Source organism: Physeter macrocephalus, chromosome 4 (assembly GCF_002837175.3).
Source record: "Physeter macrocephalus isolate SW-GA chromosome 4, ASM283717v5, whole genome shotgun sequence".
In the NCBI taxonomy this organism is placed as follows: domain Eukaryota; kingdom Metazoa; phylum Chordata; class Mammalia; order Artiodactyla; family Physeteridae; genus Physeter; species Physeter macrocephalus.
Window position 1 is genome coordinate 37,607,202 of NC_041217.1, and position 19,389 is coordinate 37,626,590.

Here is a 19,389-nt window from a genome sequence, read left to right on the forward strand (position 1 = left end):
TAATACAAGGTAGTGTATTATATAAAAGGTCAGGTTTTTCCTGTTTTACTTAATTTCAAGCTATAAAGCCACAGAAATTGAAAAATCTTTTAAAAAACTATTGCACTTCTTCAGAGTAATGTCTTGATTTAATTGGTATCAAAGTTTGGGATACTTACGTGCACCAATGACAATTGCAACAATGATTCCTGCACCTGAGAAAAAATGAAAACAGTTTGGGAGATAATTAAGTACCTAGGGGTCTCCAGGTAGCAGATGCATTTTAATTTGATCAGATCTATAACTACAAAGAAAAAATTATCAATCTAGTTTTAGCATGACTGCTAGTGCTTCCAGGTTATTTTGATCACAGAACCCTTCTAATCACATTCCAGGGTTAGGAAACACCTTGTGAAACTCCTAACAGGAACCTCACTTTTCATTGTTGTATGCTGTAGCTACCACACCAGGTTATTTAGTAAAGGTAACTAGGACAATTAGAATTTACTAGTTTAGAGGAAAATCATTTTAGAAATGTAGTAGCCCACTATAGTTCGTTTAGTTCAACATTCAGTCTTTTATTACTTATGATTTTGTTAGAAATTTAATATATATTTTTTTCCCTAAGTGGGTCTGTAGAATAAGTCATAAATAGAGTGCTATTAATCTATCATATAGATGTTATTTGCAGAGTCTTCACAAACAATACATCATTGTATCATCACAGCTCCTATTCCCCTTTCCCCCCAGATTAAGACATAGTCCTACAAGGAGATTTGCTCTAAGAATGTAAAGGGAACACCAGGGCACATGGATAAAAACTATGCACAGAAATGTAAACATGCATTTTTGACTATCCAGAGAGCAATAAATAATACTACCAAATCTTAATTCTTAGAAATGTTTGTCAGTAGTACCTCTGCTTCTAAACTGCCATTACTTTTACTATCAATAACTCATAGCATAAAATGTCATGTTCGGCTCTGCTCTTTTTATTTCATAAATATTGTCAAGTTGTAAGCATCTTGAGATGGCACTGGATTCACTTGACACAGTGGCAGTTTGACCAGTTTTCAGAGGGAAAACATAACAAGCCTAAAGTACATTTTATAAAAAGATTAACTTTACTAGTCTAAAGTAAAGTAATAGCTATTTTTCTTCATTTCCTTATCAGTAAATCTTTGTATTTCATTTAACTGTCACAACTATACTTCATCAAGTTCTTTAACACATATGTGTGAACTATGTGAGCCAACATTAAGTGTGCTACCCCAGCTTGATATAGAAAAACTAAACCAACTAGTAGTACTTTAAGGCTTGTATATACAAGGTACCAGTAGAAAGAAAATTTATCTAAAAATTGCCATTACAAAGTAACACTATCACATGGAAAACAAGCTATGTTTTATATATATTAAACTACATATAACCGTATTATTTAAGAAAGTAAACTTATCATGCTAGGAAGCCTAAATTGGGGAACTTCTTAAAAACTGTATTACCCACATGTGCCTATACATAGTACCAATTATATTTGTCATGGTATCTTCACCTTTAAAATTACTTAAAATGTACAATTTTACAATTACACATTGAACAATTATCACCAATATGTGACATGTTGTCTCTTTTCTAACTACAGATAACGGTAATATTTCCATGTTGAAAACTAGAGCCTCATGATGCAAGGTTATTAACAACCAAAATAATACCTAAACTCTCAGCATCTTTAGGTGGTGTTTCATCACTGGGACTGGGATATCCTAGAAAAAAGGAAAAAAATGGAAGTAAAAAAAAGAAGGAGAAAAAACAATAAAGCTTAAAGTCCTCTAAATTCATAGGTTTTGATTTTTTGACTTTGTACAAAAACCCTTATAATTTCATTTTCCGTATATAAACTATATTAATGTTTCTCATTAAAAGTAGTATCAAAATATTATAAATTTATATTCAGTATCAAAGCATTCTTCTTCCTGTCCAGTAACATTTCCTGGGACAATATTCTGTGGTACAGCAAACAAATTTATCATTAGTGTGTTGTCAGAATTATCCTATGGATTCAATGTGATTATACTTAAAACTAAAATTAAGAAAACAATCCCATTTACAATCAAATCAAAAAGAACAAAATACCAAGAAATAAGTAAGTAAAAGACCTATATTCAGAAAACTATAAGACACTGATGAAAGAAACTGAAGACAACACAGATGGAAAGATATACTGTGCTTGGATTGGAAGAATTAATATTGTTAAAATGACCACACACCCCAAGGTGATCTACAGATCCAATGCAATCCCTATCAAAATACTAGAAAAAATAATTCTAAAATTTGTATGGAAACAAAAAGACCCCGAATAGCCAAAACAATCTTAAGAAAGAATAACAAAGCTAGAGGTATCACACATCCTGACTTAAAACTACGCTACAAAGCTAAAATAAACAAAACAGTATGGTCCTAGCACAGAAACAGACACATAGAACAATGGAACAGAAGAGAGAGCACAGAAGTAAACCCCCACCTATATGGAAAATTATCTACAACAAAGGAGACAAGAAAACATAATGGGGAAGAGACAGCCGCTTCAATAAATGGTGTTGGGAAAATTGTACAGCAACATGAAAAAGAGTCAAACTGAACTACTTGCTCACAAAATATACAAAAATAAACTCAAAATGGATTAAAGACTTAAATGTAAGACCTGAAACCATAAAACTTGTAGAAGAAAACATAGCAAATACCCTTATTTTACTTTAGCCTTAGCAATATTTTTTTGGATGTCTCCTCAGGCAAGGGAAACAAAAGTAAAAAAACCAAATGGGACTACGTCAAGCTAAAAAACTTTTGCACAGCAAAGAAAACTATCAACAAAACGAAAAGACCACCTATGAATAGGAGAAGATATTTGCAAACAATATATTTGACAAGGGGTTAATATCCAAAATATACAAAGAACACATACAACTCAACATCAAAACAAAACAAAGAACCCAATTTAAAAATAGGTAGAAGACCTGAATAGATATTTTTCCAAAGAAGGCATACAGATCACCAACAGGCACATGAAAGATGCTCAACATCACTACTCATTAGGAAGTGCAAATCAAAAGCACAATGATATATCACCTCACACCTGTCAGAATGGCTATCATCAAAAAGACAACAAATAATACCGGTAAGGATGTAGAGAAAAGGAAACCCCTGTGTACTGTTAGTGGGAATGTAAATTGGTGCAGCCACTATTGAAAACAGTATGGAGATTCCTCAAAAAATTAAAAATGGAACTACCATACAAGCCAACACCGGGTATTTACCCTAAGAAAATGAAAACACTATTCGAAAAGTATATGCACCCCTATGTTCACTGGCACATTATTTACAAAAGCCAAGATATGGAAGCAAACTAAGTGCCCATCCATAGATGAATGTTACTCTGTTAAAGTTTCCTTCTATTACAAATTGGATCCTAAATTGGTTTTAAGCCCTCCTGTACACACGCACTACATCTTCTTTATCCATATATATATATATGGATATATCCATATATCCATATATATATATATGGATATATCCATATATCCATATATATATACACACACACACACACATTCACACATACAATAGAATAAAAAAAGAATGAAATCTTGCCAATTGCGACAACATAGATAGACCTAGAGGGTATTATGCTAAGTGAAGCAAGTCAGACAGAGAAAGACAAATACTATATGATTTCACTCATATGTGGAATCTAACAAAACAAATAAACATAACTAAACAGAAACAGAGTCATACATAGAATAAACAGGTGGCTGTCAGGAGGAGAGGATTCGAGGTACAGGGAGGAGAGAAATAGATGAGGGAGATTAGGAGGTAAAAACTTTCAGTTACTAAATAAATGAGTCATGGGTATGAAATGTAAGGTATGGGGAATATAGTCAATAGTTATGTAATATCTTTGTATGGTGACTGATGGTAACTAGACTTACCATGGTGATCATTTTGAAATGTATGAAAATATTAACTATGTTGTATACCAGGAACTAACAGTGCTGTAGATCAATTATACTGCAAAAACAAACAAACAAACAAACTCATAGAAAGAGATCAGATTTGTGGTTAACAGAGTCACAGGGTGGGAGGAAAGGGGAATTTCATGAAGGCAGTCAAAAGGTGCAATCTTCCAGTTTTAAGATAAATAAGTACTAGGGATGTAACGTACAACATGATAAATATAACTAACACTGCTGTATGTTATGTAAGAAAGTTGTTAAGAGAGTAAACTCTATGAGCTCTCATCACAAGGAAAAAATTTTTTTTCTATTTCCTCAATTTTGTATTATATAAGATGATGAATGTTCACTGAACTTACTGTGGTAATCATTTCATGATGTATATAAGCCAAATCATTATGATGTACAATGTAAACTTTATACAGTGCCATATGTCAATTATATCTCAACAGAACAAAAAAACTAAAAGGTACAGGAGGGCTTAAAAGCAATTTAGAATCTGATTTGTAATAGAAGGAAACTTTAACATAATAAAGACAATTTATAAAAAATCCATAGCTAACATCATATGCAATGGTGAAAAACTGAAAGTTTTTCCCTTAAGATAAGAAACAACCCAGGATGCCTGCATCTGCCATTTCTATTCAACATAACATTGGAAGTTCTAGACAGAGCAATTAGGCAAGTAAAAGAAATAAAAAGCATCCAAATTAGGTAAGAAGAAATAAATGATCTCTGTTCCAGATGACATGATCTTATAAAAGGACAACTCTAAAGATTACACACACACACACACACGCACACACACACACACACACACACACACCTGATAGAACAAATAAAAGAATTCAGCAAAGTTGGCTGCAGGCTACAAAATCAACAAACAAAAATCAGTTGCATTTCTATACATGAGCAATGAACAATCCAAAAAGGAAATTAAGGAAACAATTCCATTTACAATAGTATCAAAAAGAATAAAATACTTGGGAATAAACTAACCAAGGAAGTGCAACATTCATCCAGTGAAAACTACAAAACATTGCTGAAAAAAAATTAAAGACATAAATAAATGGAAAGACATCCTGAGTTCATGGATTGGAAGACTTAATATTATTAAGATGCTAATACTACATAAAGAAATCTACATATTAAATGCAACCCCTATCACCATCTTGCAAAATCCATTTTGCAGAAATAGAAAAATCAAACCTATAATTCATATGGAATCAAGGGACTAGCAATAGTCAAGAAAAATCTTGAAAAAGAAGAGCAAAGTTGAGAGGGCTCACACTTCCTGGTTCCAAAACATACTAAAAAGCTACAATAATCAAAACAGAGTGGTACTGGCATAGAAACAAACACACAGACTAATGGAATAGAGTAGAAAGCCCAGAAATAAACCCTTGCTTATATGGTTAAATGACTGTCAACAGGGTTCTAAGAACATTCAATAGGGAAAAATGGGGAAAGGACAATCTCTTCAACAAATGGTTCTTGGAAAACTGATATCCACATGCAAAATAGTGAAGTTGGACACTTACATCATATACAAAAATTAATTCAAAAAGGATCATAGAACTAAACTTAAGAGCTAAAACTGTAAGATGCTTAGAAGAAAACATAGAGGACAATCTTCATGATATTGGATCTGGCAATGATTTCTTGGATGTCACACCAAAAGCGCAGGCAACAAAAGAACAAATAGATAAATTGGACTTTATCAAAATTAAAAACCTTTGTGCTTCAAATGACACTACCAACAGAGTGAAAAGGCAATACACAGAATGGGAGAAAACATCTTCAAATAATGTATCTGATAAGAGATTAATATCCAAAATACATAATGAACTCCTAAAACTCAACAACTACAAAAAACCAATTCAAAAATAGGCAACGGACTTGAGTAGACATTTCTCCAAAGAAGATCTATAAGAGACCAATAAGCACATAAAAAGATGATCAATTGCTAATCATTAGGGAAATTAAAAAAAAAGAAAAGCACAATGAGATACTACTTTACATGTATAAGGATGGCTATTATCAAAAAACAGAAAAATAAGTGTTGACAAAGAGGTGGAGAAATTAGAACCTATGTGTATCACTGGTGAGAATGTAAAATGGTGCAGCCACTGAGGAAGACACTAAGTTTGTTCCTCAAAAAGGGAAACACAGAATTACCATATAACCCAATGTGTTATTCAGAATAGCCAAAAGGTGGAAACAACCCAAGTGGCTATCAACAAATGAATGGATAAACAAAATATGGTATATACAAATAATGCAATATTATTCAGCCATAAAAGGGAATACAGTTCTGCTACATGTTACAAGAGGGACAAACCTTGAAAACATCATGCTAAGTGAAATAAGTCAGAAGTGATTCTACTTCTTGACCTAGAATAGTCAAATTCATAGAGATAGAAAGTAGAATATTGGTTACCAGGGCTGAGGGGAGGGAGAATGGAGGGTTATTATTAAATGGATATAATCTTTCATTTTGAGATGATGAAAAAGTTGTGATAGCTAGTAGTGATGTACTTAATGTCACTGAAATGTACACTTAAAATGGTTGAAATAGTCAAAAAAAATTTTATCTAGGGCTTCCCTGGTGGCGCAGTGGTTGAGAATCCGCCTGCCAATGCAGGGGACACGGGTTCGTGCCCCGGTCCGGGAAGATCCCGCATGCCGCGGAGAGGCTGGGCCCGTGAGCCATGGCCGCTGAGCCTGTGCGTCCGGAGCCTGTGCTCCGCAACGGGAGAGGCCACAACAGTGAGAGGCCCGCGTACCACAGGAAAAAAAAAAAAAAATTTTATCTAGAAAAATTAACATAGAAAATAGCCTGAACATTTCTGAAAAGGATGTCTTCTGCCAGATATTAAAACATATCGTAGTACCACCATCAAAAAATCGACTTAGTGGGGGCACAGGAATAGACAGAGATCAAGGGAACAGAGAGAAGACTAGAACATCTATGACTTTATTTAATGTATGATAAAAATTGGCACTTCAAAACAGCTGTAGAGAAGACAAGTTATTCAACAAACAGTTCTACTTAGCCATTAGATGGGGTGGGTGGAATGGAGATGAACCTAATCTCATTCCACATACCATAATGAATTTCAGATAAAACAACGATTTAATGCAAATAATGCAATCAGGATGTATGGTTAAGATGTTTATATAATTTCAGCATGGGGAAGTCCTGAAGCTTTTATAAGAAGGATACACAGTCATAGCCATTAGGGAAAATATCAATACACCCAGCTACCTATCAATGTAAAATGCACATGTAAATGACCACTGATAGGAGAATAGTTACATATGGTATATATTAAAGTCATCATTAAAAAGGATGGGAGTAAATCAAAAAACAACCCCAATTCAAGACATTAAATGGAAAAAGTGAAAGTTTCAGAAAAATATGAGCAGCATAATGCCATTTTCGGTTAAGAAAAAAGAAAAAATGCCAAAATATGTATAAGTACACATATAAAGATGTTGATGTACAGAAATAAAAAGATACCCTAAACTATTAAGTGATGATTCAGGAAATGGACTAGAGAAAGAGGAAGAGAAGTAATCTTTTACTCTGTATGCTTTCATAATGTTTGAAATTTTACAAATTCATATTCATATAATATTTATGTAATTAAAAGTTATAAAAAGCAATATATATACCCAATAATATAAAATTTTAAAAGAAAACTTACTAGTAAATATAAGGCAAAAAAAAAAAAACTAGAAAAAAAGTTCATTTTAAACAGGCTTTGATGTGTTCTGACAAATCAACAAGAAATATTTTAGAAACCAAATAGAAAAATGAAAAAAGGACATGAATAAATAACTGTAGGTGAAAAAAGCTCAGCTTCATTTATAATTAAATAAATGCAAATTAATATGTGACATCATTTTTCACTCATCACCCTAAAAAGTTCTAAGCAATATATGTAGAATAAAGAACTCCTGAACCTGGATGACTTGATCCCAGAGTCATAGTTGGATGAGTAGGCTTGGAATCTGGAAAAATAAATTTGATTCAATTCTCCAGACTTATCAATACAAAATTATGGATTTACTTTTGATTTTTTTAAAAGATTATTTCTCAAATTGAATTATTTCTCAAAATGAAAAATACACATACTTCCTAAACTTTGCAACTCTACTTCTGTGAAGTTAACCTAAAATATATATTTACACAAGTACATACAAATGTATCCATAAGAATGTTCACTATGGGATGTTCACTATGGCTTTGTATTATATAATGGAAATCCTAGAAGTTAACTAATAATAAACCAAAAAAATATGTGTTCAGAATAAAGATATGAATCTTTAAAAAAATACCATCCACATAGTATCCTATTACATAATTTGTATCCTTTTCTTTTCCACTTAGTATTTTGCCCACATTTTTTCATATTCGCATAATCAGATCTACCTTATCACCATTATATGTCACTAATGATCCTTTTCATACTCTCTAACTGATGATAAAAAATGACTGACAGTCTCATGAGGAATTTTGATTTTTGATATTTAAAAAAAAATCCCTGTAGTTTACCTTCTTTATAAATTTGTCCTCACAATTCTCTCTTCTTCAAACACTAAACTGTATTAGTGTTTTATAAATCCTTTATAAAATGCTTATGGTCAACTCTTTCAAAAGAGCCTATCAACAAACATAGTATACCACAGTGCATAGTCCCAATAGGACCATGTGAATAAACATGCATGGGTCAGTATCATCCACCAAAAAAACCATCTTTTTCCCCAAAACACTTCACAGCCCTCACCAAGGTAGTCAAGGAGATTACTTGATACCAGGTTTACAGGAATTATAAAAAGGTGTTCTAATTACCATGTTAACATGAAAAATTCCCCTCAGTTCTTAAAATATTAGGACAATAGGAAGTAAACAAATTGAAAGCCAGTAGATAACATTTGTTTGAGTCATTAAACAATGGGACACTGGAACCTATAGATATGATGTTACTTTAGTGAGCAGAGCCACACTGGGACCCTGAGTGCAGTCTGCCCAGGCTAATGCTCTTCCTCTCTTCCTCTTGTCTCTTGCTTCTGCTGCAACCAAAGAGAAGAAGCCAGAGATAGCAGCCCTGAAATCAGGAAGATAATTCCTTCCACCTTATCAAAATAGTCTCTCAAGTCTTAGGCAGAGCAGCTAATCAGTAGTCCCTGCAGAAAGTTATAAAAAGCAATATATATACCCAATAATATAAAATTTTAAAAGAAAACTTACTAGTAAATATAAGGCAAAAAAAAAAAAACTAGAAAAAAAGTTCATTTTAAACAGGCTTTGATGTGTTCTGACAAATCAACAAGAAATATTTTAGAAACCAAATAGAAAAATGAAAAAAGGACATGAATAAATAACTGTAGGTGAAAAAAGCTCAGTTTCATTTATAATTAAATAAATGCAAATTAATATGTGACATCATTTTTCACTCATCACCCTAAAAAGTTCTAAGCAATATATGTAGAATAAAGAACTCCTGAACCTGGATGACTTGATCCCAGAGTCATAGTTGGATGAGTAGGCTTGGAATCTGGAAAAATAAATTTGATTCAATTCTCCAGACTTATCAATACAAAATTATGGATTTACTTTTGATTTTTTTAAAAGATTATTTCTCAAATTGAATTATTTCTCAAAATGAAAAATACACATACTTCCTAAACTTTGCAATTCTACTTCTGTGAAGTTAACCTAAAATATATATTTACACAAGTACATACAAATGTATCCATAAGAATGGATACATTCACGGTCTGGGAAAAGAAACGTAGTCCTATACCCAGAAGATACCCTGTAAAGGTGTTAACAGATCACTTTTAAAATGAATAAATTATCAATGTCGATGACACAGAAAACATACATGTTAAAAAACAGCTTCCTCTCTTCCTCTTGTCTCTTGCTTCTGCTGCAACCAAAGAGAAGAAGCCAGAGATAGCAGCCCTGAAATCAGGAAGATAATTCCTTCCACCTTATCAAAATAGTCTCTCAAGTCTTAGGCAGAGCAGCTAATCAGTAGTCCCTGCAGAAAGTTATAAAAAGCAATATATATACCCAATAATATAAAATTTTAAAAGAAAACTTACTAGTAAATATAAGGCAAAAAAAAAAAAACTAGAAAAAAAGTTCATTTTAAACAGGCTTTGATGTGTTCTGACAAATCAACAAGAAATATTTTAGAAACCAAATAGAAAAATGAAAAAAGGACATGAATAAATAACTGTAGGTGAAAAAAGCTCAGCTTCATTTATAATTAAATAAATGCAAATTAATATGTGACATCATTTTTCACTCATCACCCTAAAAAGTTCTAAGCAATATATGTAGAATAAAGAACTCCTGAACCTGGATGACTTGATCCCAGAGTCATAGTTGGATGAGTAGGCTTGGAATCTGGAAAAATAAATTTGATTCAATTCTCCAGACTTATCAATACAAAATTATGGATTTACTTTTGATTTTTTTAAAAGATTATTTCTCAAATTGAATTATTTCTCAAAATGAAAAATACACATACTTCCTAAACTTTGCAACTCTACTTCTGTGAAGTTAACCTAAAATATATATTTACACAAGTACATACAAATGTATCCATAAGAATGTTCACTATGGGATGTTCACTATGGCTTTGTATTATATAATGGAAATCCTAGAAGTTAACTAATAATAAACCAAAAAAATATGTGTTCAGAATAAAGATATGAATCTTTAAAAAAATACCATCCACATAGTATCCTATTACATAATTTGTATCCTTTTCTTTTCCACTTAGTATTTTGCCCACATTTTTTCATATTCGCATAATCAGATCTACCTTATCACCATTATATGTCACTAATGATCCTTTTCATACTCTCTAACTGATGATAAAAAATGACTGACAGTCTCATGAGGAATTTTGATTTTTGATATTTAAAAAAAAATCCCTGTAGTTTACCTTCTTTATAAATTTGTCCTCACAATTCTCTCTTCTTCAAACACTAAACTGTATTAGTGTTTTATAAATCCTTTATAAAATGCTTATGGTCAACTCTTTCAAAAGAGCCTATCAACAAACATAGTATACCACAGTGCATAGTCCCAATAGGACCATGTGAATAAACATGCATGGGTCAGTATCATCCACCAAAAAAACCATCTTTTTCCCCAAAACACTTCACAGCCCTCACCAAGGTAGTCAAGGAGATTACTTGATACCAGGTTTACAGGAATTATAAAAAGGTGTTCTAATTACCATGTTAACATGAAAAATTCCCCTCAGTTCTTAAAATATTAGGACAATAGGAAGTAAACAAATTGAAAGCCAGTAGATAACATTTGTTTGAGTCATTAAACAATGGGACACTGGAACCTATAGATATGATGTTACTTTAGTGAGCAGAGCCACACTGGGACCCTGAGTGCAGTCTGCCCAGGCTAATGCTCTTCCTCTCTTCCTCTTGTCTCTTGCTTCTGCTGCAACCAAAGAGAAGAAGCCAGAGATAGCAGCCCTGAAATCAGGAAGATAATTCCTTCCACCTTATCAAAATAGTCTCTCAAGTCTTAGGCAGAGCAGCTAATCAGTAGTCCCTGCAGAAAGTTATAAAAAGCAATATATATACCCAATAATATAAAATTTTAAAAGAAAACTTACTAGTAAATATAAGGCAAAAAAAAAAAAACTAGAAAAAAAGTTCATTTTAAACAGGCTTTGATGTGTTCTGACAAATCAACAAGAAATATTTTAGAAACCAAATAGAAAAATGAAAAAAGGACATGAATAAATAACTGTAGGTGAAAAAAGCTCAGCTTCATTTATAATTAAATAAATGCAAATTAATATGTGACATCATTTTTCACTCATCACCCTAAAAAGTTCTAAGCAATATATGTAGAATAAAGAACTCCTGAACCTGGATGACTTGATCCCAGAGTCATAGTTGGATGAGTAGGCTTGGAATCTGGAAAAATAAATTTGATTCAATTCTCCAGACTTATCAATACAAAATTATGGATTTACTTTTGATTTTTTTAAAAGATTATTTCTCAAATTGAATTATTTCTCAAAATGAAAAATACACATACTTCCTAAACTTTGCAACTCTACTTCTGTGAAGTTAACCTAAAATATATATTTACACAAGTACATACAAATGTATCCATAAGAATGTTCACTATGGGATGTTCACTATGGCTTTGTATTATATAATGGAAATCCTAGAAGTTAACTAATAATAAACCAAAAAAATATGTGTTCAGAATAAAGATATGAATCTTTAAAAAAATACCATCCACATAGTATCCTATTACATAATTTGTATCCTTTTCTTTTCCACTTAGTATTTTGCCCACATTTTTTCATATTCGCATAATCAGATCTACCTTATCACCATTATATGTCACTAATGATCCTTTTCATACTCTCTAACTGATGATAAAAAATGACTGACAGTCTCATGAGGAATTTTGATTTTTGATATTTAAAAAAAAATCCCTGTAGTTTACCTTCTTTATAAATTTGTCCTCACAATTCTCTCTTCTTCAAACACTAAACTGTATTAGTGTTTTATAAATCCTTTATAAAATGCTTATGGTCAACTCTTTCAAAAGAGCCTATCAACAAACATAGTATACCACAGTGCATAGTCCCAATAGGACCATGTGAATAAACATGCATGGGTCAGTATCATCCACCAAAAAAACCATCTTTTTCCCCAAAACACTTCACAGCCCTCACCAAGGTAGTCAAGGAGATTACTTGATACCAGGTTTACAGGAATTATAAAAAGGTGTTCTAATTACCATGTTAACATGAAAAATTCCCCTCAGTTCTTAAAATATTAGGACAATAGGAAGTAAACAAATTGAAAGCCAGTAGATAACATTTGTTTGAGTCATTAAACAATGGGACACTGGAACCTATAGATATGATGTTACTTTAGTGAGCAGAGCCACACTGGGACCCTGAGTGCAGTCTGCCCAGGCTAATGCTCTTCCTCTCTTCCTCTTGTCTCTTGCTTCTGCTGCAACCAAAGAGAAGAAGCCAGAGATAGCAGCCCTGAAATCAGGAAGATAATTCCTTCCACCTTATCAAAATAGTCTCTCAAGTCTTAGGCAGAGCAGCTAATCAGTAGTCCCTGCAGAAAGTTATAAAAAGCAATATATATACCCAATAATATAAAATTTTAAAAGAAAACTTACTAGTAAATATAAGGCAAAAAAAAAAAAACTAGAAAAAAAGTTCATTTTAAACAGGCTTTGATGTGTTCTGACAAATCAACAAGAAATATTTTAGAAACCAAATAGAAAAATGAAAAAAGGACATGAATAAATAACTGTAGGTGAAAAAAGCTCAGTTTCATTTATAATTAAATAAATGCAAATTAATATGTGACATCATTTTTCACTCATCACCCTAAAAAGTTCTAAGCAATATATGTAGAATAAAGAACTCCTGAACCTGGATGACTTGATCCCAGAGTCATAGTTGGATGAGTAGGCTTGGAATCTGGAAAAATAAATTTGATTCAATTCTCCAGACTTATCAATACAAAATTATGGATTTACTTTTGATTTTTTTAAAAGATTATTTCTCAAATTGAATTATTTCTCAAAATGAAAAATACACATACTTCCTAAACTTTGCAATTCTACTTCTGTGAAGTTAACCTAAAATATATATTTACACAAGTACATACAAATGTATCCATAAGAATGGATACATTCACGGTCTGGGAAAAGAAACGTAGTCCTATACCCAGAAGATACCCTGTAAAGGTGTTAACAGATCACTTTTAAAATGAATAAATTATCAATGTCGATGACACAGAAAACATACATGTTAAAAAACAGACGCCATGGACCTTCCTCTGCATTAATATTAATTTGAGTTATGCTGTAATGCATACAAGCTACCTTTAAGAGCTTTCTAGATACCAGGCACTGTGCTAAGTGCTTTACATGGATCCCATTTTAAATCTACTATCACTAAGGAAGGTTTTAAATCATCCACCAAAAAAAACATCTTTTAATCATTTTACATGTAAGTAAACATGTTTAAAGTTTACTTAACTTGCCACCTGCTTATATCTGCAGACTACTGCAAATAATTTTAAAGTCACTAAATGTAACAACTAAAATGGCTGTTAATATGTTCTTCTTCCTTTCATTCCTAAAATTGATGAATGAGTGTAAATCATAGGAATTTAAAAGATTTTGAAAAAAATCACAAGGAATGTAAAAGATTTTGAAATATATAAGCAGGAAGTTACTAGACCTGAAACACTGGGAATTGGAGGTTGGGAACTGGGAGGAGTTGACACTGGAAAACAAAAAAAATGTAGATTGGATCAAACACTTCGGAGTTACTGCTGGTATTTTCACCAGGAAGTTAGAAGAATTTTGAAGAAATATATGCAGGTAGTTACTAAACCTGAGGCACTGGAAATTGGAGGCTGGGTACTAGGAGTAGTTGACTCTGCAAAACAAAATAATGTAGACTGAATAAAAAACTTGGGCATTATTATTTTCTTTTCTTTAATATGAATTATGCCTTTCACTCTTATTTAGGTAAAACTTCCTATGCTTCAATTTACTCTGAAAAATGATTGCTATTCATTTTTACATGTAAAAAATGCCAAACAAGAGAAATTTATATACCTGTGTGATGTACATGAAATGCTAAGACCCTATAAAGACATCCAAAATCGCAACAGCAGATTTCTTTGTGAATTTGAGGTCATACAACTGTCATAGAAATGAATACAAGACAGTAAAATACGAAAATTGTTTCTTTTCTATTATTCTGTACCATTGATATTTAATGTCAAAGAAAACAAAAACAAAGGAAAACGACAATATTTATACCTTTAATACATGTTGGTATCTCAGGCTCCCAAGTACTGTTCGCACTACAGACAATTATGTTGCTGCCATTAAGCTTAAAACCCTCGTTGCATCTATATACAATCGTTGCTTTGTAGTAAAATTTTTGTCCAAGTCCTGAGACTATCATTCCATTTTCAACGTATGGATATACACATTTGACCACTGAAAAACGGAGAAATTCCAGAATTAATGGAAAGCTGCTTTCACATAGGACCAGAAAAACTAGTGCAAAGTAATAATTTCCAGAGGAAAGAAAGAGGAAAGGAATGAAAAGATGTTAATTGAAAAAAAAAAAAAAGACTGTGCATTTGAATTCCAGGTGAACAGATCTGGAGAAATCTAATAACCTTTTCCCACCTAAAACAGACTGTCATTATAGTTTATTTGCTTTCCTACATTTTCTTTCCATTATTGACAAGTTTTGAGAAAGGTCTGAGTACCAGACACAAATTCAGGGTAAGTTCAAAAGAAACTTTCAATGCTCTTTAGCTCTAGGATTTTTTTAAGATCATGCTGACACTAATTGTGGTACCCTGCTCTTTTAGAAAGGCAGCAAAAACTTATCTTAGAAGGTAATATTTGAGCTCAAATTTAAAAGTTGAAAAGAAGCTAGCCATGCCAAGATATGAAAAAGAAAGTTCTCAGGTCACAACAACACACAGGAACTGGGATGTTCAAGAAGTACAAAGGCCAGTGGAGTTAGGGCAGTGTTTTCCAAACATTCTGGACTGTAACCCAGAGATCAAGAAATACGTTTTACGTTGTAAACCAGTACATAAACAAACAGGCCTGAGATAATGTTAAAAGTTAATACTTAGCCCTCACACCAGTGTACTCTGGTATTTCCCATTCTACTCTACTTCTTAAAAAGTAAAATACTCATCCTGACCCTCTAGGATTCAGGATCCATTAATGGGTTTGGCAGAATTTGGGAAAAAAACAAAATCAAGAAACACTGGGCTGGGCAGTGAGTTCAAGAGAACATATTATGAAATTAAATCTGAGTAATAGATGAGGGCCAGATAATACACTGCCTTTTAAACCAGAAGAGTGTCCTTTCTCCTTCCATTTGGGTCTGAATTTCCAGCAGTTATTATTTCTCTTCAGCCAGGAGAACTTCCTTATCAATTCTTATAGTCCAGGTTGGCTAATGACAAATTCTCTTAGCTTTTGTTTATCTGAAACTGTTTTTATTTCACCTTCAATTCTGAAAGATTTCTCTTTGACAGAGAATTCTAGGCTAACTATTTTTTCTTTCAGCACATTAGCAGAAATTATTGTCTTGTAGTTTCAACAGTTCCTTAACAAAAGTCAGCTGTCATGTCATTCTTACTTTGGGGTGAGGAGAGGGAGGATGTAATATGTTTGTGTTTTGTTTTTCATTTTTCCCTCTCACTGGCTACTTTTTCTTTTGTTTTCAGTAGTTTTACCATGTTGTGTTTAGTTTAGTGGGGGTTTCTTGGTAAATTTTTGAAATTTATTCTGCTAGGGTCAGTGAATTTCCCAGACCTGTGGGGTTGTTGTTTTGGATCAAATTTAGATAATTTTTGGCCAGTATTTATTGAAATGATTTTCTACATTTTTCTCTCTCCTCTCTTCTGAAACTCCAGATACATGTATGTTTGACTCTTTGCTTTTTCTCCCAAAGGTCTTTCTCTCTGTTTCTTATTTTAATCTTTCTTTTCATATCATGGTGGATTTCTATTGCTCTGTCACTGATATTTTTCACTGTTGGGCCAATATGCTCTTAATTGTACCTAATGATTTTCTTCTAAGTTAGGTTTACTAGATAACAAAGTACATACAGTTAACCTCACCCTTTTAAGTGTACAGCTGTATTAGTTTTGATCAATTCAAATAATCATGTAATTATCCGCACAATAACAAAAGTTCCATTATCTCCAAATACTTCCTCATGCCACTTTGTAATCCATCCTCCCCACCTCTCAACCACCTTATCCAACCAGCCAACCACTAATCTGTTTTCTGTCCCTATAATGTTGCTTTTCCAGAATGTCATAATGGGATCACAGCCTTTGAGTATGGCTTATTTCACTTAGCATAATGCATTTGAGATTCATTCCTGTTGTTGCATGATTCAGGAGTTCATTTCTTTTTATTGCAGAGTATTACTCTATTGTATGGATCATCCATTACCAGATGAAGGACATGTGGGCTAATTCCAGTGTGGAACGATTATGACTTTTTATTGCAGAGTATTACTCTATTGTATGGATCATCCATTACCAGATGTTCATCCATTACCAGATGAAGGACATGTGGGCTAATTCCAGTGTGGAACAATTATGACTAATGCTGCTGTGAATATTCTCATGCAGGTTTCTATATAAACATACCTTTTTACTTATGTTGCCGAGTTGTATGGTAAATGTATATTTAACCTTATAAGGAATTGCCAAACTGTGTTCCATTATGTTCATACCACTTTGCATTCTTACCAGCAATGTATTAGAGCTCCAATTGCTCCATATACTTGCCAGTTAATGGTATTGTTAGTTTTTAGGTTTTTTAAAAAAAAATTTCAGCCATTCTAATAGCTGTTTAGTGATACCTCACTATGGTATTAAATTCCATTCTGTAATTACTAACAATATCAAGCAACTTTTCATGTACTTTTTTGGCATACATATATCTTCTTTGGTGAAATAGATCTATTCAAATATGTTGCCCATCTTAAAAAAATTGCGTTCTTTTCTTATCGTGTTTTGAGAGTTATTTATATATGGTATACAAGTCCATTAGCAGATATGTATTTTGCAAATATTTTCTCCCAGTCTGTGGCTCATTTTATTCATTCTTTGAACAGTGTAATTGAGGCAGAAGTTTTGAGTTTCTAATAAGTCCAATTAATATTTTTTCTTTAAAGAAGAAGGATCATGCTTTTAGCATTGATTTAAGAAATCTTTGGCTAAGGCAGAAATATTTTCTACGTTTTCTGGTAAAAGCCTTATGGTTTTAGGTTTTACATTTAAGTCTTTGGTTCATTGTAAGTAAATGTTTGTCTATGGTGCTAACATAGGTTGAGGTGCTTTCTTCTTTCTGTGCATGATGTATATCGAATTGAGCCTGTAATTTTACCATTTTTCCAATGAATTGTTTGTATATCTGTGATGAAATCAAGTGGACATATTTGAAATGGTCTATTTCTGGACACTTATTCTGTTCCACTGCTCTACATGGCTATCCTTTCACCAATACCACACTGTCTTGATTATATTCCTTAGAGCATGGTTTATAAGAAGTCTTGACATCAGGCAGAACGAGACGTCTATAATTATTTTTCAAATTTATATTGACTATTCTAGTTCTTTTATCTTTCTAAATAAATTGTAGAACCTGTTTGTCAAGTTCTGCTGGGATTTTATGGGGTTGTGCTGAATTTACAGATCAATTACTGACATCTTTATTATATTATGTTTTCTAATCCATGACCACTGAATTTTCTCTATTTATTAAGATCTTCTTTAATTTCTTTTATAAGTGTTTAGTTGTTTTTACCATTTAAATATTTCACATATATTGCTAGATTTATATGCAAGTATTTTATGTTTTGGAGCTGGTATAAACAGTACTTGAAAAATTTCAATTTCTAATGGTGTTTTACTAGTATATAGATATACCGTTGATTTCTGTATGTTGATCGTGTATCTTGCAACCTTGCTAAAACTTCAGCCATTCACGTTTTCTACAAAAGCAATCGTCATAAGTGAATGAAGTCTATTTTATTTCTTACTCTCCAATATGTATGCCTTATTGTACTGTCTAGGAACTCCAATACAATGCTGAATAGCATGGTTAACAGTAGACATCCTTGTCCTGTTCCACTTTAAGTAAAAATAAACTACTCTTTTACTATTAAGTATAATGTTAGCTGGGGAATTTTTATAGGTGCCTTTTGTCAGCTTCAGGTAGTTCCCTTATATACTTATTTGCTGAGTTTTATAATGAAAAGATGATAAATTCTGTCATATACTCTTTTTTTTACATCTATTAAGGTGATCATGTGTGGTTTTATTTTGTTTTTGTTTTTTTGGCACATGCTAGAAGATTTAATCTTTAAAATAAACATTAAGTTAGGCATTCTATTTGCAGGAGAAACTGAAATTCAAAGAAGTTAAATAACTTACAGAGCTAATGAGAAGTGGAGACAGAATTATCCAATATATTCAAGGGAAGGTTTGTCTAAGCAAATGGCTCTGGGCCCAAATAAGGGAGGATATGCAGCATACTCTAAGCTCTCATTAGTTCTCTTTTTTTTTTTTGAATTTTATTTATTCATTTTTTTATACAGCAGGTTCTTATTACTTATCTATTTTATACATATTAGTGTACACATGTCAATCTCAATCTCCCAATTCATCACATCACACCACCCGCCTCCCCCCCACTTTCCCCCCTTTGTGTCCATACTTTTGTTTTTTACATCTGTGTCTCTATTTCTGCCTTGCAAACTGGTTCATCTGTACCATTTTTCTAGATTCC

At 32.5% G+C, this 19,389-nt stretch overlaps 1 protein-coding gene across 12 annotated transcripts in view; it reads right to left on the reverse strand.

Moving 5' to 3' along the window:
- Positions 1–19,389, reverse strand: part of LOC102983561 (membrane cofactor protein) — a 61,192-nt gene that overhangs the window by 8,694 nt on the left and 33,109 nt on the right. For 3 of the 12 annotated variants that reach the window (XM_055084105.1, XM_055084103.1, XM_055084106.1), the window contains exons 6-12: positions 14,866–15,048; positions 14,432–14,476; positions 14,276–14,320; positions 13,460–13,507; positions 10,366–10,413; positions 1,692–1,742; positions 159–194 (exon numbers count right to left, since the gene is read on the reverse strand). In XM_055084105.1, the coding sequence (XP_054940080.1) occupies positions 159–194; positions 1,692–1,742; positions 10,366–10,413; positions 13,460–13,507; positions 14,276–14,320; positions 14,432–14,476; positions 14,866–15,048 (456 nt within the window). The other 9 variants (XM_055084104.1, XM_024133885.3, XM_055084107.1 and 6 more) reach the window with 9 other exon arrangements.